Consider the following 16,111-nt stretch of genomic DNA (forward strand, 5'->3'; position numbering starts at 1 on the left):
AATAGTTAATCTATCATTAAATCTCTTCTTGGAAACATTACCCAATTTATGATTTTGAAGCCATCAGAGTGTTTTCCATATGTTTTGTTACCGTGAGTTACGATTATGTAGGTCTTGACATACAATATGGCTGCCGACACACTTGCTGTGACATCAAACAGCGCTATCAATAGACCATGCTAACGTATGCCGAGTTCACTGCCTGATGGCTGTTCCAGCCAGCTGAGAGGCAGCTGTCTTCTGTATCACGAGATGTCACATACTCAGATATCACACGTACTCACCGTCTCACCTGGGAGAGCTTTGAAAAGCCAAAAATAGCACATCCCAAGCACACAATCAACAAAAAAACCCATTCAATTAACAAATATAAATACATCTTGGGTTTTTTCAGTGACACTGTAAATGCAGCAGGCTAATGTAAAAACATTGCATCAAATAAACTTAAATTAACAGGTAATTCAAACAGAAGCTTTGATTAACATAACTCAATACAAGAGAAGGTGACGGATGGGCCTAAGGCCAGACTTTCACAGCTGATCTTCAGAAAAGGAAGCAGCGCTACACAGCTTATCAGATCTGAAGTCCCAGCCAGTCACACAGTCACTAATACAAAGCATGACTTCATCTGCCCCATGCTTAATTTCAATATTGCAAGATTTAATGCAGGTAACCATCACCAGGTAAAAAAAAAAAAAAATTCAACAACAAAACCTTGCTACTGACTAATGTCCTGTGAGGATACCATTCCTGAATGCAATCAACTGTCAATAGTTTAGATCAGCAAGTTTAATGCTAACAAAAATGGCACTTTTGTTGTACCGTACAATGGCAGAAGTAGCACCCTGAAGAGAAAAATAAATAAGATGATTCAGCCGACAGCAGGTGACGTTACGCTATGAAACAGAAGACAGAAACAGAGCTGTAATGTCCGAACAGGAGAGAGGTCCACCGTGCGCCGCCCTGCCCTCGAAGGTCTGGCCGACCTTGTGACAGTGCTTACTTTTCAGTGCATCCTTCCATTGCGTGTCGGTATCCACAGAGGCAAAAACAAGAAGAAGAAAAAACAAAAAGACGGAAAAATGTATTTCAATGTGAACTCAGATCCTGACATCGGTAAGGAAAAGCCACATCATTAATGCAGCGTGCATTAAATGCAAACCAAGGACGCCGGACTTCTACGGCAGCTTCCACCCCCCCACAATCCCCCCCCTCCCAGGGTGCCTTTGGCTCAGCCAATAAGTTAAGGTTTACAGGGTAACTGTCCCAAACGTCAGTGCTGGTGGCTCTCTGGTGGAGCAGGTGTGTGTGTGTGTGTTCCTGGGCAGGGAGCGGTCACTCCATGATGGCCCTGTAGATCACAGGCTCGATGTAGTCCTCCCTGTAGCGGGAGTTGATCACCCGCTGCCTTTTGGAGTCCCGCTTGACCTCCTTCTCGGCGAAGATGCCGTCGAATCGCATGTCCGACGCCACAGACTGGAGACAGAACACGGGGTCAGCAACGACCGCACACATTACACTGCCTTCATCGCTTACACACTCAAATTCAAGTGCACGCTGTAACTCATTTTTCATTTCAACCATTCTGATACACACGCATGTACCACCTTCCTATGCTTTTGGGGGAAAAGGAGAGGAAATTCAGGTCCGTTTTTAAATCTACAGTAAAATCTGTCAGTAATCTTAAAATGACATACACTATTAAGCATTAAACTACCACATACATTCAATTAATATGGAAATACATTATTCTTAACCAAACAATATTATTACATGAAGTTTCACACCACTCAAAATGGTGAACAGTGTGTCTGTACACTGACTGCACCTCTGTGAGGAGCTGCTTTGCTCACCAGTCTGCTCTTGACCCTCTTTGGCAGCTCCTCGTCCAGCGTGTAGACGTCATCCCTCTTAGCTGTTAGCTGTGATGCATCCTCAAACTCCACCTAAGCCCAGACAGCATTGGTACACAAATAAATCACTGTGCATACGAAAAAAAAACAAAACACACAATGTAAGGGCCATTTCCAGAAAAAATAATCCTGTTCCTTGTACTGACTTATCTGTTGTTTGAACAATACCGGTGATCCAAGTAGTTCCATTTATCAGGAAACTACTGCCCCATGTCCCTGCTGAGACTGCATTTGAATATCTCTCTCTTACCTGGTACATTGGGATGATGTGAGCTGCCACAAACTTGGCTCCGTAGAGCAGGCCATCTGTCCAGCGCACCTGTACGACCTCTCCCTCTGGTGGCGGACCCAGCTGCACACAGTCCCGGTTCTGGAGGGGGGGGGGAGCCGGCACACCAGTTATGCGCCGCCGGGTCAAAGCACTACTACCCAATCACAATCACCGCCCACCAATGTCAGCGCAAGCACCCGAAGTCTGCGAAATTTCGATTTCAGCCACGACGCACCCCACGTGGCGGCCGCGCCACGCCGCACACTCACCACGATGTCCTCGGGGAAGAGGTTGTCGCTGAAGGAGCCGTCGTCGAAGATGACCTCGTAGAAGGTGGCCTTGGTGAGCTGCACCACCTCGCACTGGTAGTAGCGCCCGTTTTTGTGCTTGCAGATCACCTTCTGTCCCACCTCCAGTTCCCGCATTGCGGCCTTGTTACGCTAGTGAGAAGCGACGGGAGGGAGCCAAAGTCACCACACTGCTATCTGACAGCGCCAGACTCACCCACAGTTTCTGCAAAGTCTCACAACAGCTGCAGACGGTGAAGAGGACACATTCCCGCACTGACAACAGACAGCCTTAAACCTCATAGTGTGAAGCAGTGGCTGAGGAGCTGGGCTTCTAACAAAAAGGCTGCAGACTCAGTTCTCAGGCGGGGCTCTGCTGTCCAGGACAACGCTTATTCTGAATAGCTTCAGCAAACATTTGTACAACATAGAACAATGCAGAGTAATACAGCTTTGCACACGGATGTCTGCTAAGAAAATACACACACGCGCGCACACACATGCATACGCGCACGTGCACGCACATGCAAAGAAACACGGACACGCACACGAACATGACCACACGGACACGCGCGCGCACATACCGCTCCGTGCACGGACCCTTTGTGCCGCCAGCAGGTGACGTAGACGACGAAGGGCCAGTCGTCCGGCTGCATGAGGACACCGGCCGCCTGGGCGCAGGTGGCGTGGAAGGATGTGGGGCAGCGGCCGTGAGAGCACTGCACACAGCACCCCGCCGCCTTCATCATGCGCTTCTTACAGTACTGACACTTCTGGGAGAGAGATGAGATAAGGCTGTGACTGCCGGGAACAGGAAGTCCGTGCTGCTGATCTCCTGATACCATCCTGTTCTACAGGGCTGAAGCAGTTTAATTCACACTGGAAGTGCTTCAGGTCAGTGTCTATTATTTGTAAAGCCATCTGCTCTTGTGAAACAGAAAAATGTGTCAAGAACCAGTGTGGAAACAGAAAAGTGATAAAATCATTATCCAGAATGATACTGGAATAGCAGCTGTCTGTATCTACATAAGGCAACGACGGGTTTTAAAGTAAGACAGTCTAAAAGCACACACAGTGCATCAGTATCAGATGGATTATCTCGGAATGAGCATGTGGTCACGCTCCCCGTCCCGCCTGCAGGCCTGGCTCACCAGCTTAAACCTCTGCAGCGGAATCCCGCTGAGATCCACAGGGCTGCGGTCGGCCAGGTTCACGAATCGCGCCTCCAGCACGGCCACCGCGCACAGGACATGGACCCACCTGCAAAAGGTCAGCGAGGACGGGCAATCGGATCAGCGTTTTACAGTTAATACCCGCCCCTGAGGAAAGTGCAAGGGGTTCAACCCACCCCGAGAGCCAACAGCACGATGACAGCAACAGTTTCCAATAATCAGATGTGGCACAGAAGTCACTGCAATGTCAGCGTCAACGTTAATGTCAATGTCAGTGTGCTGGAGCCACTGCGACAGGCCTCAGAAAAGTAAACACGCTTACTGATACCGCGATACGTTCTAAAATTACAGAGAGGCCGGCCAAGATGTGAAGAGACTCTAGAGTGTGTGTTCACTCAACCCTGTCTGTCAGTTTAAAAGGCCCATTATAGCGCAGCGTGAGAGAGATCCGCACTTGAGTGACAGGGCACATATTGTTTTCAGCGCCACATTCGCTGCCAGGCGGCTGGCGGCATGCCTGCTCTGTACAGGACCCCAGTGTTACTCACTTGTCATTGTTTGCTCTGTGGAGAGCTCCTCCCCTCAGTGAACACAGACAGCAGTCCTGTAAAGAGGAGGAAGCCCATTACTCACCAGGACACAAACCGCAGGCGGCCGGCGGCTTCGCCAACGACGTGCCACGCTGGCGCTATGTCTCCACCTAGTGGCGGGACTGGGCGCATGCGAGGGGGGGGGGGCTGTCGGGTCATTCAGGCTGACAGCTCGTGCATTAACACGGAGCTGGATCTCAAGGCCGTGAGTGGGACAGCAGACAGTGTCAGAGTCTGTTGACTGGTGGTTACATGCTGTGCGCATTTTGTTGTTTTGGTGCCGGGGGGTTGGGACGGGGGCTCGCTGGTCAACGGGGGGGGGGGGGGGGGGGGTGACAGCACTGACCTCGGTCACGGCATTGGCTTCACAGCGGGCACACTTCCAGTCGTCCACTACATTCTCGGGGGGAACTCCATAGCAGCCTGTGAACGAAACCAAATGCTCACCCAGCAGCAAAAACAGGATGGAGCCCTGTGTCGTTGACCTCGGCCTGGTTAACTAGTAAACAGATGCTGTTATTCACTGACACTGTAAACACATACAGTATGCCAAGCTGTGGAGCAATCTACACAGGGAGAGAAATGTGGTTCATGACCATCCAAACGAGGTAGTACCATATTCAAAAGTTTAAAAAAAAGTGGGTACTGGCTACTGTGAACGCTGCACTCTTTATATTGCATTCATTTAGCAGATACTCTTATCTAGAGTGACTGCCTGCACTAGAGAACAGATATGTATCCATCCAAGTAAAATGAACCCAGGGTCAGACCAATGACTGCATACACAACACCATTAAAGCATTACCACCAGTTAACTTGTGCTGAGCTGAAACTAGAGAGCCTTGAAAGCTATGGGAAGTCGTTAAGCACATACACTACCATACATCTCAATGTAACTAAATCACAAAATCCACATAGCGATACTGCAAGTAAATCAGTGGCAAGTAGTACTAGTAAAAGTATTATTAGCAGCAGGTGCTAGGCTTTGGGTATTGAAGGGGAACCAGGATGCATTCTGAAGGGGTGGATGTTCAGTCTGGGTACCCAAGGCTGCAGATCAGAGTGATGTGGCTCTCAGTGACGTCAGTGATGAGGTAAGAGGGGTGTTACTGACAGGGAGACGGCACTGACGGACAGCACTCACTCGTGTGCACGCGCACGCAGCACTGGGAACAGCTGACCAGCAGGCTGGTACCGTCCTCCTCCAGGTAGGGGGTGGAGAAGTGCACCTCCGAGTTGTTTGTGGTGGTGAAGCACATCTCCGGAATCAGGGGCGTGGACTTCGGCGGGTCGCCCAGCGGCTCCACACACCTCTGACTGCTGGAGCTGTACTCTGACTGCGGAGGGGGGAGGAGAAATACACACGCACGCACGCAACCAGACACACACACGCACACACGCGCACGCACACGCACACGCAACCAGACACACACGCACGCACGCACGCACGTACACACACACACACACACAGACGCGTACACACGCGCACGCGCGCGCACACACACACGCACACACACAAACACACAGAAAAGAGACACGCATGCACACAGTCAGTGAATGCGATATCACTACTACTATCTCAACAGTGGGAACATAGAAAGATCATATAAAATCCCTGCTGCTGTGACTGCATCAATGTGTACACATTAATGCAATACATATTTGTGTCACAAGTGCCAACAGGGCCTTTAGCACACAACACAGTCACTTTGTACTGCATTCCATTTTCTGTGAGTGTTTCATTAATATAGTACAAGGCTCTCCACCAGAGACAGGGCCACGCTGCTGACCTTTTCAACAATGCAGCACAAAAATTTACTTATTCTGGTTATTGATTTCCTGAGCGGTGGCTGTTTCACCAGTAAGCCCTGTGCTACAGATCCCCTCAGAGGGCCTTGTGGGAATCATTAGAGATGAGAATGCAGTTTCTCATGGCTTTGCTCAGTATCTGGTCACATAAAAGCCTCCCTCTGTGCTTAGTGTCCAGGCCAGTGCAGACAGAGCATGGCCGTGTGGAGGGGAGGGGCATGAGAGGGTGTGACAGGGCGTGGCAGTGCAGAGGGGAGGGTCATGAGAGGGTGTGACAGGGCGTGGCCGTGTGGGGGGGAGGGGCATGAGAGGGTGCGGTGAGGCGTGGCAGAGTGTGACAGGGCGGGGCAGGGTGGGGAGGGGTGAGGCGTGGCAGAGTGTGAAACAGGGCGGGGCAGGGTGGGGAGGGGTGAGGCGTGGCAGAGTGTGACAGGGCGGGGCAGGGTGGGGTTTGGGTGCGGTGAGGCGTGGCAGAGTGTGAAACAGGGCGGGGCAGGGTGGGTGGGGTTTGGGTGCGGTGAGGCGTGGCAGAGTGTGACAGGGCGGGGCAGGGTTGGGGTGTGGTGAGGCGTGGCAGAGTGTGAAACAGGGCGGGGCAGGGTGGGTGGGGTTTGGGTGCGGTGAGGCGTGGCAGAGTGTGACAGGGCGGGGCAGGGTGGGGAGGGGTGAGGCGTGGCAGAGTGTGACAGGGCGGGGCAGGGTGGGGAGGGGTGAGGCGTGGCAGAGTGTGACAGGGCGGGGCAGGGTGGGGTTGGGGTGCGGTGAGGCGTGGCAGTGTGAGACAGGGCGGGGCAGGGTGGGGAGGGGTGAGGCGTGGCAGAGTGTGAAACAGGGCGGGGCAGGGTGGGTGGGGCTTGGGTGCGGTGAGGCGTGGCAGAGTGTGACAGGGCGGGGCAGGGTGGGGCTTGGGTGCGGTGAGGCGTGGCAGAGTGAGACAGGGCGGGGCAGGGTGGGGAGGGGTGAGGCGTGGCAGAGTGTGACAGGGCGGGGCAGGGGACCTCCGTACCTGCTGGTATGTCTGAAAGAGCATGCAGACGGCGCAGTAGGGGGCCTGCAGGCCCATGCGGTGGTTGTACTCCTTCTCCGCCTTCAGGTTGTGTGGTTTATTCTGCCACAGCTGGGACAGGGGTTTGGCCCAGGGATCCGTCTCCTCCGTCTCCTCCCCCTCGACCGCATCATCATCGGCCGCCGGGTCCTGCAGCTCTGTGGGGGAGAGAAGCCGGTGATACCCTCGGCAGGGGGAGACCCTGACTGCACATCTGCGCAGCTCTGGGGGAGAGACAGCCTCGCTCACTGCGACACCCTGCAACCCTGACCCGCTGAAGGGAATACAGCACAACTCTGTACCTCTCCCATGCATCCCAAGCCGCACACCCCCTTTCCCCTTCATTGCCTCACTTTTAACCAGCATTTTAAATGACTGAAAAATTTCACCAAAGCAATCAATCAATCAGGTAATCATAGCTAGCTCTTTAAAATAAGTTAGCTATCTGGTTATTACAGCTTGCCAGCTAGTCATTTTATTCAGATAACTACATCACTAGGCAGCTAGATAAATAGCCACCTATTTAGTTACTTCGACATAACAATTGGTGCTTGTGTGCTTCTCTAGCTAGCAAGCACGTCAAAACTAGCATTTCCCCACGGCCAGTGCATAGGCACAGACATCCCCCTCAGACAGGGACACCTTCAGAGACCCGGCCGGGTGCTCACGCTCACCATCATCGCTGACGCAGTCCCGGATCAGCGGGTGGAGGCGGGGCAGCTTGCTGAGCGGCAGCCGTTTGCTCTTCATGTTCTTGCATTCCGCCTCCACCTCTGCCCCCTGCTGGAGAGAAAGGGAAAGAGCACACCTCAGCGCTTTCTACTGACACTGTACTCAAAGCCATAGCCATGAGTGCTGACACACAGGCCGCTGACCCGCTGATCAGGGTCAGCGGAGAGCAGCGGTATCCATGGAGACGGTGTGGGACCGACCTTGGCTTTGGCCGGTTTGGTGGCCTCCGTTTCCGGCGTCCTCTCCTCCTTCCTGAGGGAATGCTCCCCGCAGCGGTCCCCCTTGGCGTAGCTGTGGACGTGCAGGGCGTCTGTGGGGCTCAGTGTCCTGTGGAACAGCAGGCTGGCCACGCCCGGTTTGGGGGGAGGGAGGGAGTCCCCGCCGTTTTGGGGAGGGATCCGGGACAGAGGGCAGGGGCCGCCGTTGTCCCTGCGCTTGGGGCTGTGGGTGTGCTTCTCGCCTGCGGTGTAGAGCTCCATGCTGGACAGCTCCTTCACCGCATCCTCCAGCTTCAGCTCGGCACGGACGGACACGTCTGGAACAGCAGCCAGAGCAGGAGGGTCAGGGGGGGTCTGGGGGGCTTTACCTGCTGCTCAAACCTACACCTATCACCACCAATCAGAGGCCAGAGAAACAGAGGCCAAACCACATGTCCTTACTGACCCTCTCAGGTCAAAGGAAGACAGGTAACAGTGATTCACCCATTCTGGTAGGTAAGTAGATCTGCTCCTCCAGAACACAAGAGCTACTACTGTGTGTTCACTGTTCTCTAGAAGATGAAACAAAGACAGGCACAGACTGCCATTATTTGCTGAAGGGAGCGGGTGGCGGTACCTGCATCTTCTCGGCCCTCCACAGCTCCTGACAGCCGGGCCCTTTTCCCCGCCCCCTCCTCCTCCTCCTCCTCCTCCGAACCCTCTTCCTTTGAGAGCACATCCGCGGGCACCTCCAGACACACTCGATGCCTCTTCGTCCCTATCCTCTGTTTGCACACGCTGGAGGGAAACAACAACCGAGAGGATAATGTGAATCAAAGTGCAGCGTATGGAAGGTACCTGAATCGGTGTATTTGAATTTCAAGGACCCGTGGGAACACACACATATATACAGACATACATAGAGTGTCTATGTACAGGATAACAGCATTCTCAATACCCGATCCCCACATTTTGGGTATGCAGTTTTGTTCACTGAATATAACCACTACGCTAACATGTCAGAAAACCCAGACAGTTTCTGTTAGGGAGGTGCACCCATTTATGACCCACGTTTAAAGTGATACATAATAACAGAGCTATTACAGAATGAAGACCAATTCACTTATCCTTATGCTATCAGGATCAACTAAAAAGCTGGCACAGAGCATGAGAGGAGGAATTCAGGTAATGTAAAAATCAGGTTCTGAAGTAATAAGTTGTAGTGAGGATGGATAGGGTGAATGAGCAGGTGAAAAGCGGGCGGCCCTCGCCCCGGGTGACACACCTCTTCTTCTCGCCCTCGCAGCAGCGGCTGTCTTCGCTGCAGTCCTGGCAGGCGGCCAGCGCCCCGCCCTCGTACCCCAGGAACTCGGCCGCCTCGGGCGTGGGCTTGGAGTGGTCGATGGGCAGGTTGTCCTTCCCCGCCTTCCACAGTTTGTAGCGGTCAGGCTGATACTTGCGCACGAACACGTCCATGGAGATCTTCACCATGTCCTTCCTGCAAGAGCACTGCACACAGACCAGCACCACTTAGGATCGTGTTCACAACCCTCCTGCCTGCAGTTACATGTGACAGCTAGCTCTCCAGCCCTCCAGCCCAAACGCATTTCAATGTGCTCAACTATACCTCTTCTACTCTAACGCACGCTCTCACATGGCACAGGGCAATCACTGACAGGAATGCACTGAATCAGTCTGAAGAGCACTGATCAGCGTTTCCATCCCCACCCCCATTCAGGTCGGTCCAACCAACGGGACTCTCCCAAAGCAGTCTACCACCAGGCTTTGAGCCGTACGGTGATGTGTGAACTCAACGGCTGTGGCGTTCAGCTGCGCTCCTTACCAGAATGGCCTGCTTGCCGTATTCGATCCAGCGCTGAGTGGCAAAGTTAGTGGACTCGGCACAGTTGAACCCGTGGTTAAAGCCAGCGTGGTAGCCGTAGGGGAACGTCACCATGAACTGGCCTGCTTCCTGAGTGATCTGGCACAGGAAACGGACACATTACAAGACCTTGCTGCATCATATGAATTCCAATCAGTCTCAGAGTGAGACATCGATTGCTTCACACCGATTCTCAAATCCCTCTGTGGGGTTCCCATCCCATCTGGCTACCATTTTAAATTACTCCACCTTGCTTTCAAAGCCAGTCTTTCTTTCATCGGTTTAAAACTTGCTTTCATTTAAACTTTGTCCCTGATGTACACGGATGTCATGTTTTCTTATGCCGTTTGATGCTGTAAGTCGCATCTTATTTATGGAGCTACTGGAATCCATTTTGGGATATGAAAACGAACTGTGCTGTGTGAAGTAAAACACAGTAAAGTTTAAAGGAACATGAAGCATCTCAAATGAGTAACAGTGCAGTGCAGCCAAACTGCTGAGGAGAAGGAGGAAAATGAGGTCATCCTCAAAAGTCTACAATAAAAAACAGCCCGATAACATCTTCACAATGAAAAACGCTCTCCCCCACACACAGATGTTACCTTTTCAAATGGAATGCCATACTTCTTCAAGATGGAGGGAGAGATCAAGGTCATCTTGTGTCTGAGAAACGCTTCACAGTTTTGCGAACTTCCAGGGAAAAAGCCTGTGGAAACAAACAATGTATTTGTCACTCTATGTACTTTGATGAGGACGCTGTGTACAGTTAAGAACCAAACTAAACCTGCAGACAGTTTAGAAATACGCTGTAACATCATGTACAGTACGGACCCATACTGTAGCAGCACCTATAGTACCACACTGCAACACCGTGTGCAGTATAGAAGCACAATGTAACAGCATGTACAGCATACAAATACGCGGGCCTGAAGTAGTGACTCATGTTAAGAGAGGCTGAAAGTTAGCCTTTGCGGTGGGTTCACATGATTGGTTCACACTTCAGAAGGACCACTTCCTCTCATACCTTTGGCCAGACGTTCCAACCTTTTCCCATGCTCAGGTGGGACACAGTACCTGCGAAGGATTCACAGGTTAGCGCCCAGGGACACAGGAATAATATCTACATCACCGCAGGAATTAGGAGTAGATCCACACAGGACTGGTACGTATGTCAAAGGAAACAAGCTGGCGTTTCATAAGAGCTGTGACTGAAACTGCCCTTGTTTTAAAAGCCAATATCCCAAGGGCCTTTAAGAAGACTGTTAGTGGAAGTACAGCTCTGAGTATCAGGCCTCAGTGAACTCCACCTCACTGATGCTTTGGTATGTCCATCACTGCTACGTACATCTCTCTTCATACTGACATGGATTACAAGAATCCACCCAGAACATCTAACAGAAGGATCACCATTTACATTTATTCGTTTGGCAGATGCTTTTACCATAAGTAACTTACAAATGAGGCAGTAAGCCACTGCTTAAGACTTTTACCAGTGACAGTTGAAAGTGTCTTGTGTGCTGTTTTTATATGTCCTGTGCAGCAGCATATCACTAAAACATTACCAGGACTTTGGCTCCCCGAAGTGCAGGTAGTTGATGCTGTAGAGGTCCATGTCCTCAGTGTGCCAAGCGAAGGTGGTCTTCCACATGCCGAAATACAGGTAGGGCGTGTTCACCCCCTCTATGGTTATCCCGCTGTCCCTCTCAACGGTGTCCAGGATGGTGTGCAGGTGGCCGATGTTCCACTCCGACACATCCTGAGCGAGCAAAGCAAGTCTGCCTCAATTTGGGCACCATTACTTATGAAAAACAAACATTACGTTACCCTGTGTCCTTAACACATGCTCTCATCGAAAGCATAGATTAAATTTTACAGATGCACGCTAATATAGCTGGGTATTTACTTAAGTAGGTTTAGGTTAAGGACTTTGCCCAAGGGTACTATAGCAGTGCCTGTCCTGGGACTGGAACCAGCAACCTCCTGGGTTACAAGCCCTGCTCCTTGACAACTACACCACCAACACATCACACTGTTGCCAATACTAGAAGAAGGGCAGAATATTGTAACAGAAAACACATGGTGGTGAACAGCAACTCTAAAATGTGCCACACCTGTTCCTGTTTATTACGCTTTACTACTACTAAGAAATCATATGACCTAACAAGAAATTTCAGCACACATGCGCTACGGAACACCTTATCCCAAGAGAAGTGCAGTAACGGAACAGCATTAAAGACAGCATAACTCACAGGGTCATAGAGAGTCCCATTTACATCTGCCCCGTAAATAGGGGCGTTAAATGTCAGATTCTTCCAGTACTTTCTCTCCAGCTCCTCAAAATCCACATAGCGGGGACTACAGAACCTAGGGGGAGAGGACCGAGAAAACCCATGAGTGCGGCCAGACAGATGGGCTCCACAAAATAACACTGAAGCTCAATGCTGAAGCTAAAGCTGCAAGGCTAAATGGGAGAAGCTGAATGGATGAAGCTCGCTGTGAACTCCGCGCACCGGTGAAGCGTAAGCTTATGTTTGCATTGCCTTGTCCCGTGTAAAGAAGGCCCTGTGATGTTAAAATATTTTAGAAAGGCAAAACCTCAAACACAGGATGAAGGCAAAGAATGGACCTTTTAAATCTACAGAACCTTGCACTGTGGTGAAAATACAGCACTGCATAATTCTGTCTTAAATGGAACAGGGCGTTTTGGATCATCCTCATGGTACCTCACTGAAAAAAATACATTACATTTATTGTCATTTAGCCGACGCTCTTATCCAGAGCGATTTGCATAGGTTACAGTTTTACAAGATATTTACTTATACAGCTGCATAATTACTAAGGCAATTCTGGGTTAAGTACTTTGCCCAAGGGTACAGCAGCAGTGCCCCTGCAGGGAATCGAACCAGCAACCGTTTGGTTACCAGCCCTGCTCCTTACCGCTATGCTACACTGCTGCACAAAATAAATGTAACAGACCAAATGGAGAAGCACACAGACTTTGGTACACGTCAGCACCGAAGGAGCACGGCCACCCCTCTCTGGACAGGTGTCCGCCCGCGTGACCACACCCGGTCCTGACCGCTCCGACTCACTTGTCGCTGTTGGCGGTCTTGCGGAACTCGCGCACGGTCATGGGCTTCTTCTGGATGTTGTACTGGGTGAAGAGGCCAGACTGTCCCGTCACCACCTGCTGGATGGGGGCCGGGATCACCAGGTCGTCGATGTCGTCGTACGAGCGCCTGGGCTTCCAGTCCTTGGGGGGAACGATCTGCGGCGAACACAGACATGCAACATGACCACGTCCCGTCCATGCCCTCGGAACGACACCTTCCAACTCCCATCAGCAACAGCGGACTATTTCACCAGGCTAAGGATACGCAACGTTCTGAAGACAAGAGCTGCATTCTCAACCATCTCAAAATGTATAGTAATGCTAATCACTTTCTGTTTGCCTTACTACATTATTTATGTGCTTAATGGATGCTGTTAATCCACAGTGTTTTACAGAGTTTGCATTTCACATACAGTCCATTTCTACCCTACAGGTGCAGTTCAGGAGGAATGCACTACTTAAGGCTACAACAGCAGTGGCCGCTCCAGGACCTGGACCCTAAGCCATGTGGTTAAAGCCCAGTGCCTTGCAGATATTAAAATTATTACAGCCCGAAACACTGCATGTTTCAGACTATCTGAACCTTCTGTACAATGCGACAATACGAAAGTATTGGCTTAAAAAAATCAATGCAACCTTAAGTATATAGAACTTAGATAAAACTGTTCTCTGTCCTGTAGCTACGGCTGATCGGGACACTCAGGGGGTTCGGTACGCAGGATACTGGGAGTAATAGCTGACACCCCGGCTGTGAGGCTGGGCTCTCCCATCACTGCTGCCCTGCTGCCTACCTTTGCCAGGCCTGCTCTGTGTGCTCCTTGTGACTCCATGTAGGCGATGTAGCGGCTGAAGTTCTTAAACTCCTCCCTCGTGGGGTAGAAGGTCATAATGCCTTTGGAGCCAGGATTCTGAGATCCTGAGTCCAAAGCCATTTTGGCAGAATTTCAGACTGCTTTAAAGAGAAAATGAAAAACATGTCTTTAGGAAAAACATTGCTTTCATTTTCAAAGATAAAGTCTTTGTCCAAGGCAGTTATTACTCATAGTTAATGAATAACTATCACGAACCTTACCTGAAGAAAAAACATGCATTTTGTTATTCAAGACGCTGTAGAGTTCTCGAAATTAAACGCTCGTTAAGCAAGACACGTAAAACAGGCTACAACGAATATGTATCATCAGCACAATGAATCTGTCGCCCCCTACTGTTGGAAAAATGCTGTACATCTTTCCCTGTACCCGTTTCCGAGCAGAAATCAGATCTCGGTACAGTATGAGACAATGACTTGCGACAGCCCTTGTCTGCCTCAGGACCGATAGAACTCTGCGTCCCGTTGCTTAGAAACCACAACAGACGGTCCTGCAATAAATGATCAGATTCGGAACCTCATGGATGCAGTGCAACTTAAATGAAATAGCCAACTTATTGTCTAGACTGTTAGTTAACTAGGCACCCATTTACTGTGGCTAACAGACTGGAATAAGCTATAATCAGAATGCACATTACAATCAACAAAGCTTGGCAATCCATAGTCAGAGGCTCGCATGGTAACTAAATACGCAGATAGTAGCCTACACTATCTGACTAACACTAATTGTATTCTTATGGTCCTGAAGTTTTTGAAGAGTTAGCTGCCTAACCAGCAATGACACAGCACAACAATTTACTCTCGGATTAAGTTATACGGGAAACATCACGACTACTGCTATCCACCAAAGTTTTTTTTTTTTGCATAGTGCTGGCTTTGCAAATAATACAAAACAAAAAGTACAACTAAATGTTACTTTCATGCGGCAGCTCTGGGTGTCTGTGCAGTATGTTCTGCATGGAGGATGCTTTACTAAAGCCGCTGCTAACGCTAGCTGCCACTAACATCGCCTGATCGCATCATTGTTCTTCAAGCTCACGTTCATGTCCATGTAAGAGCGGCCACATCCTCCGCCCGTGACCGCACCGTGCGCTCACGATTGGCTGAGCGCACTTTCTATATAACACAGAGGGCCCTATTGCACTGGAATACATTAAAAGGCAGCTACCGACTGTAACAAACTCGTAATAATTCAAACATTTCTAAAATACACAACAGGCAATTCCCGCAATTAATTTCATTTTGTTTTCAAACGTACAAACGCCGCAAAACATTCACAAAACATTTAAAAAATGGCAGAGCGATCAGTGGTTAAGCTGGCTACTGAGCTAACAGGCTGTCCATTTTCAGCAGAGCATAAAATAAACAGAAACTAATTAAATTTCGTCTTATTTATAACCGCTTCTGGCTCAGAATTACAAATTTATACTCACGTGTGCTGAGGAAATAGTCACCGATTGCTTTTCCGAATGCTCAGTGCTTTATTACAGGTATAAATTCGGGTTTCTACTCGGACGAAGAAGCAGAATCCTCCATTGCTGCTCGCTGTACGCAGGCGCAGTGTGCGTTTGTTTACCACGGCCGGGTTTGGCACGCTCCGGACGGCTCTGAGCCAATCGGAGCGCCGCGTTCCGGACGTGGCCCCGCCCTCAGGCTCCGGCGCGTGACCGCGCAGCTCGGGAGACGCGCTTACGGAGAGGGGGACAGGTAAAGATCGCGCTCCCGCACAGTCCTCGGTGTGACACGGGATTGAAGCAGTAGCCTACACCAAAAAGTGGCTTTAACTCCGAGCAACCGCGTCAAACGATCCCCGTGTGCTGTAACTTTGTTATGCTTCTGACGCGCACAGCGTTGCGGTACACAGCGTGCATTCGTGGGCGGAGTGACATGCTTACGTTGGCGGCGCGTCACCGCTGGTTGTATGGAGTGGCTACGTGCATTTATGCACATACGCGCAGAAAAAGGAAAAAAAAAAAACCAACGGCTTCTGTGGTCACGCTGATCTCCTCTTTTTTATTCGTGTTCTAACATGTTATTGTTTTTTATCTTATTCTCCATCGGATTTTTTGAACAATTCTTCCTAAATAAACATTATGACACATTATGAGCGCTACATCCAAATATCTTGTCTACAAGGAGAACCGGGGTGGGTTAACCCCTCCTTCCTATGTGCCGCTAAGGTGTATTTAGTCGCAAAGTTATTCCTGCAGTGAACCGCTGGCAGACTCGTTCA

At 50.3% G+C, this 16,111-nt stretch overlaps 1 protein-coding gene across 3 annotated transcripts; it reads right to left on the bottom strand.

The window, feature by feature from the left end:
* Nucleotides 1-392: 392 nt before the first annotated feature.
* kdm4ab (lysine (K)-specific demethylase 4A, genome duplicate b) lies at nt 393-15,432 on the bottom strand. Of its 3 annotated transcripts, none has more exons than XM_036553677.1 (22): nt 15,312-15,432; nt 13,802-13,959; nt 12,991-13,166; nt 12,148-12,262; nt 11,461-11,654; nt 10,923-10,972; nt 10,501-10,604; nt 9,860-9,997; nt 9,302-9,525; nt 8,654-8,814; nt 8,020-8,354; nt 7,762-7,870; nt 7,049-7,245; nt 5,378-5,570; nt 4,580-4,656; nt 4,192-4,247; nt 3,623-3,731; nt 3,056-3,244; nt 2,454-2,624; nt 2,164-2,283; nt 1,854-1,946; nt 393-1,476 (listed from the first exon to the last, which is right to left on the bottom strand). In XM_036553677.1, exons 2-22 carry the CDS (start codon nt 13,940-13,942, stop codon nt 1,336-1,338), a joined length of 3,093 nt encoding a protein of 1,030 aa, XP_036409570.1. In that variant the 5' UTR covers nt 13,943-13,959; nt 15,312-15,432; the 3' UTR covers nt 393-1,335. The 3 variants fall into 3 exon arrangements, with proteins under 3 accessions (XP_036409570.1, XP_036409571.1, XP_036409569.1); XM_036553678.1 differs by having other exon boundaries at nt 7,762-7,867; nt 13,802-13,962; XM_036553676.1 differs by having other exon boundaries at nt 13,802-13,962.
* Between the last annotated feature and the right edge of the window lie 679 nt (nt 15,433-16,111).

This window comes from Megalops cyprinoides, chromosome 20 (assembly GCF_013368585.1).
Source record: "Megalops cyprinoides isolate fMegCyp1 chromosome 20, fMegCyp1.pri, whole genome shotgun sequence".
Taxonomy (NCBI): Eukaryota; Metazoa; Chordata; class Actinopteri; order Elopiformes; family Megalopidae; genus Megalops; species Megalops cyprinoides.

What these genes read in the sequence shown, in the direction of transcription:
- kdm4ab (XM_036553677.1), bottom strand. Translation starts at nt 13,942, where the DNA reads ATGGCTTTGGACTCAGGATCTCAGAATCCTGGCTCCAAAGGCATTATG. An exon ending in GGAGGGCCGAGAAGATGCAG is followed by an intron (nt 8,355 to 8,653) that starts GTACCGCCACCC and finishes CTGCTGTTCCAG; the next exon opens with ACGTGTCCGTCCGTGCCGAG. An exon ending in CTGCGTGCGCGTGCACACGA is followed by an intron (nt 4,657 to 5,377) that starts GTGAGTGCTGTC and finishes TTTCGTTCACAG; the next exon opens with GCTGCTATGGAGTTCCCCCC.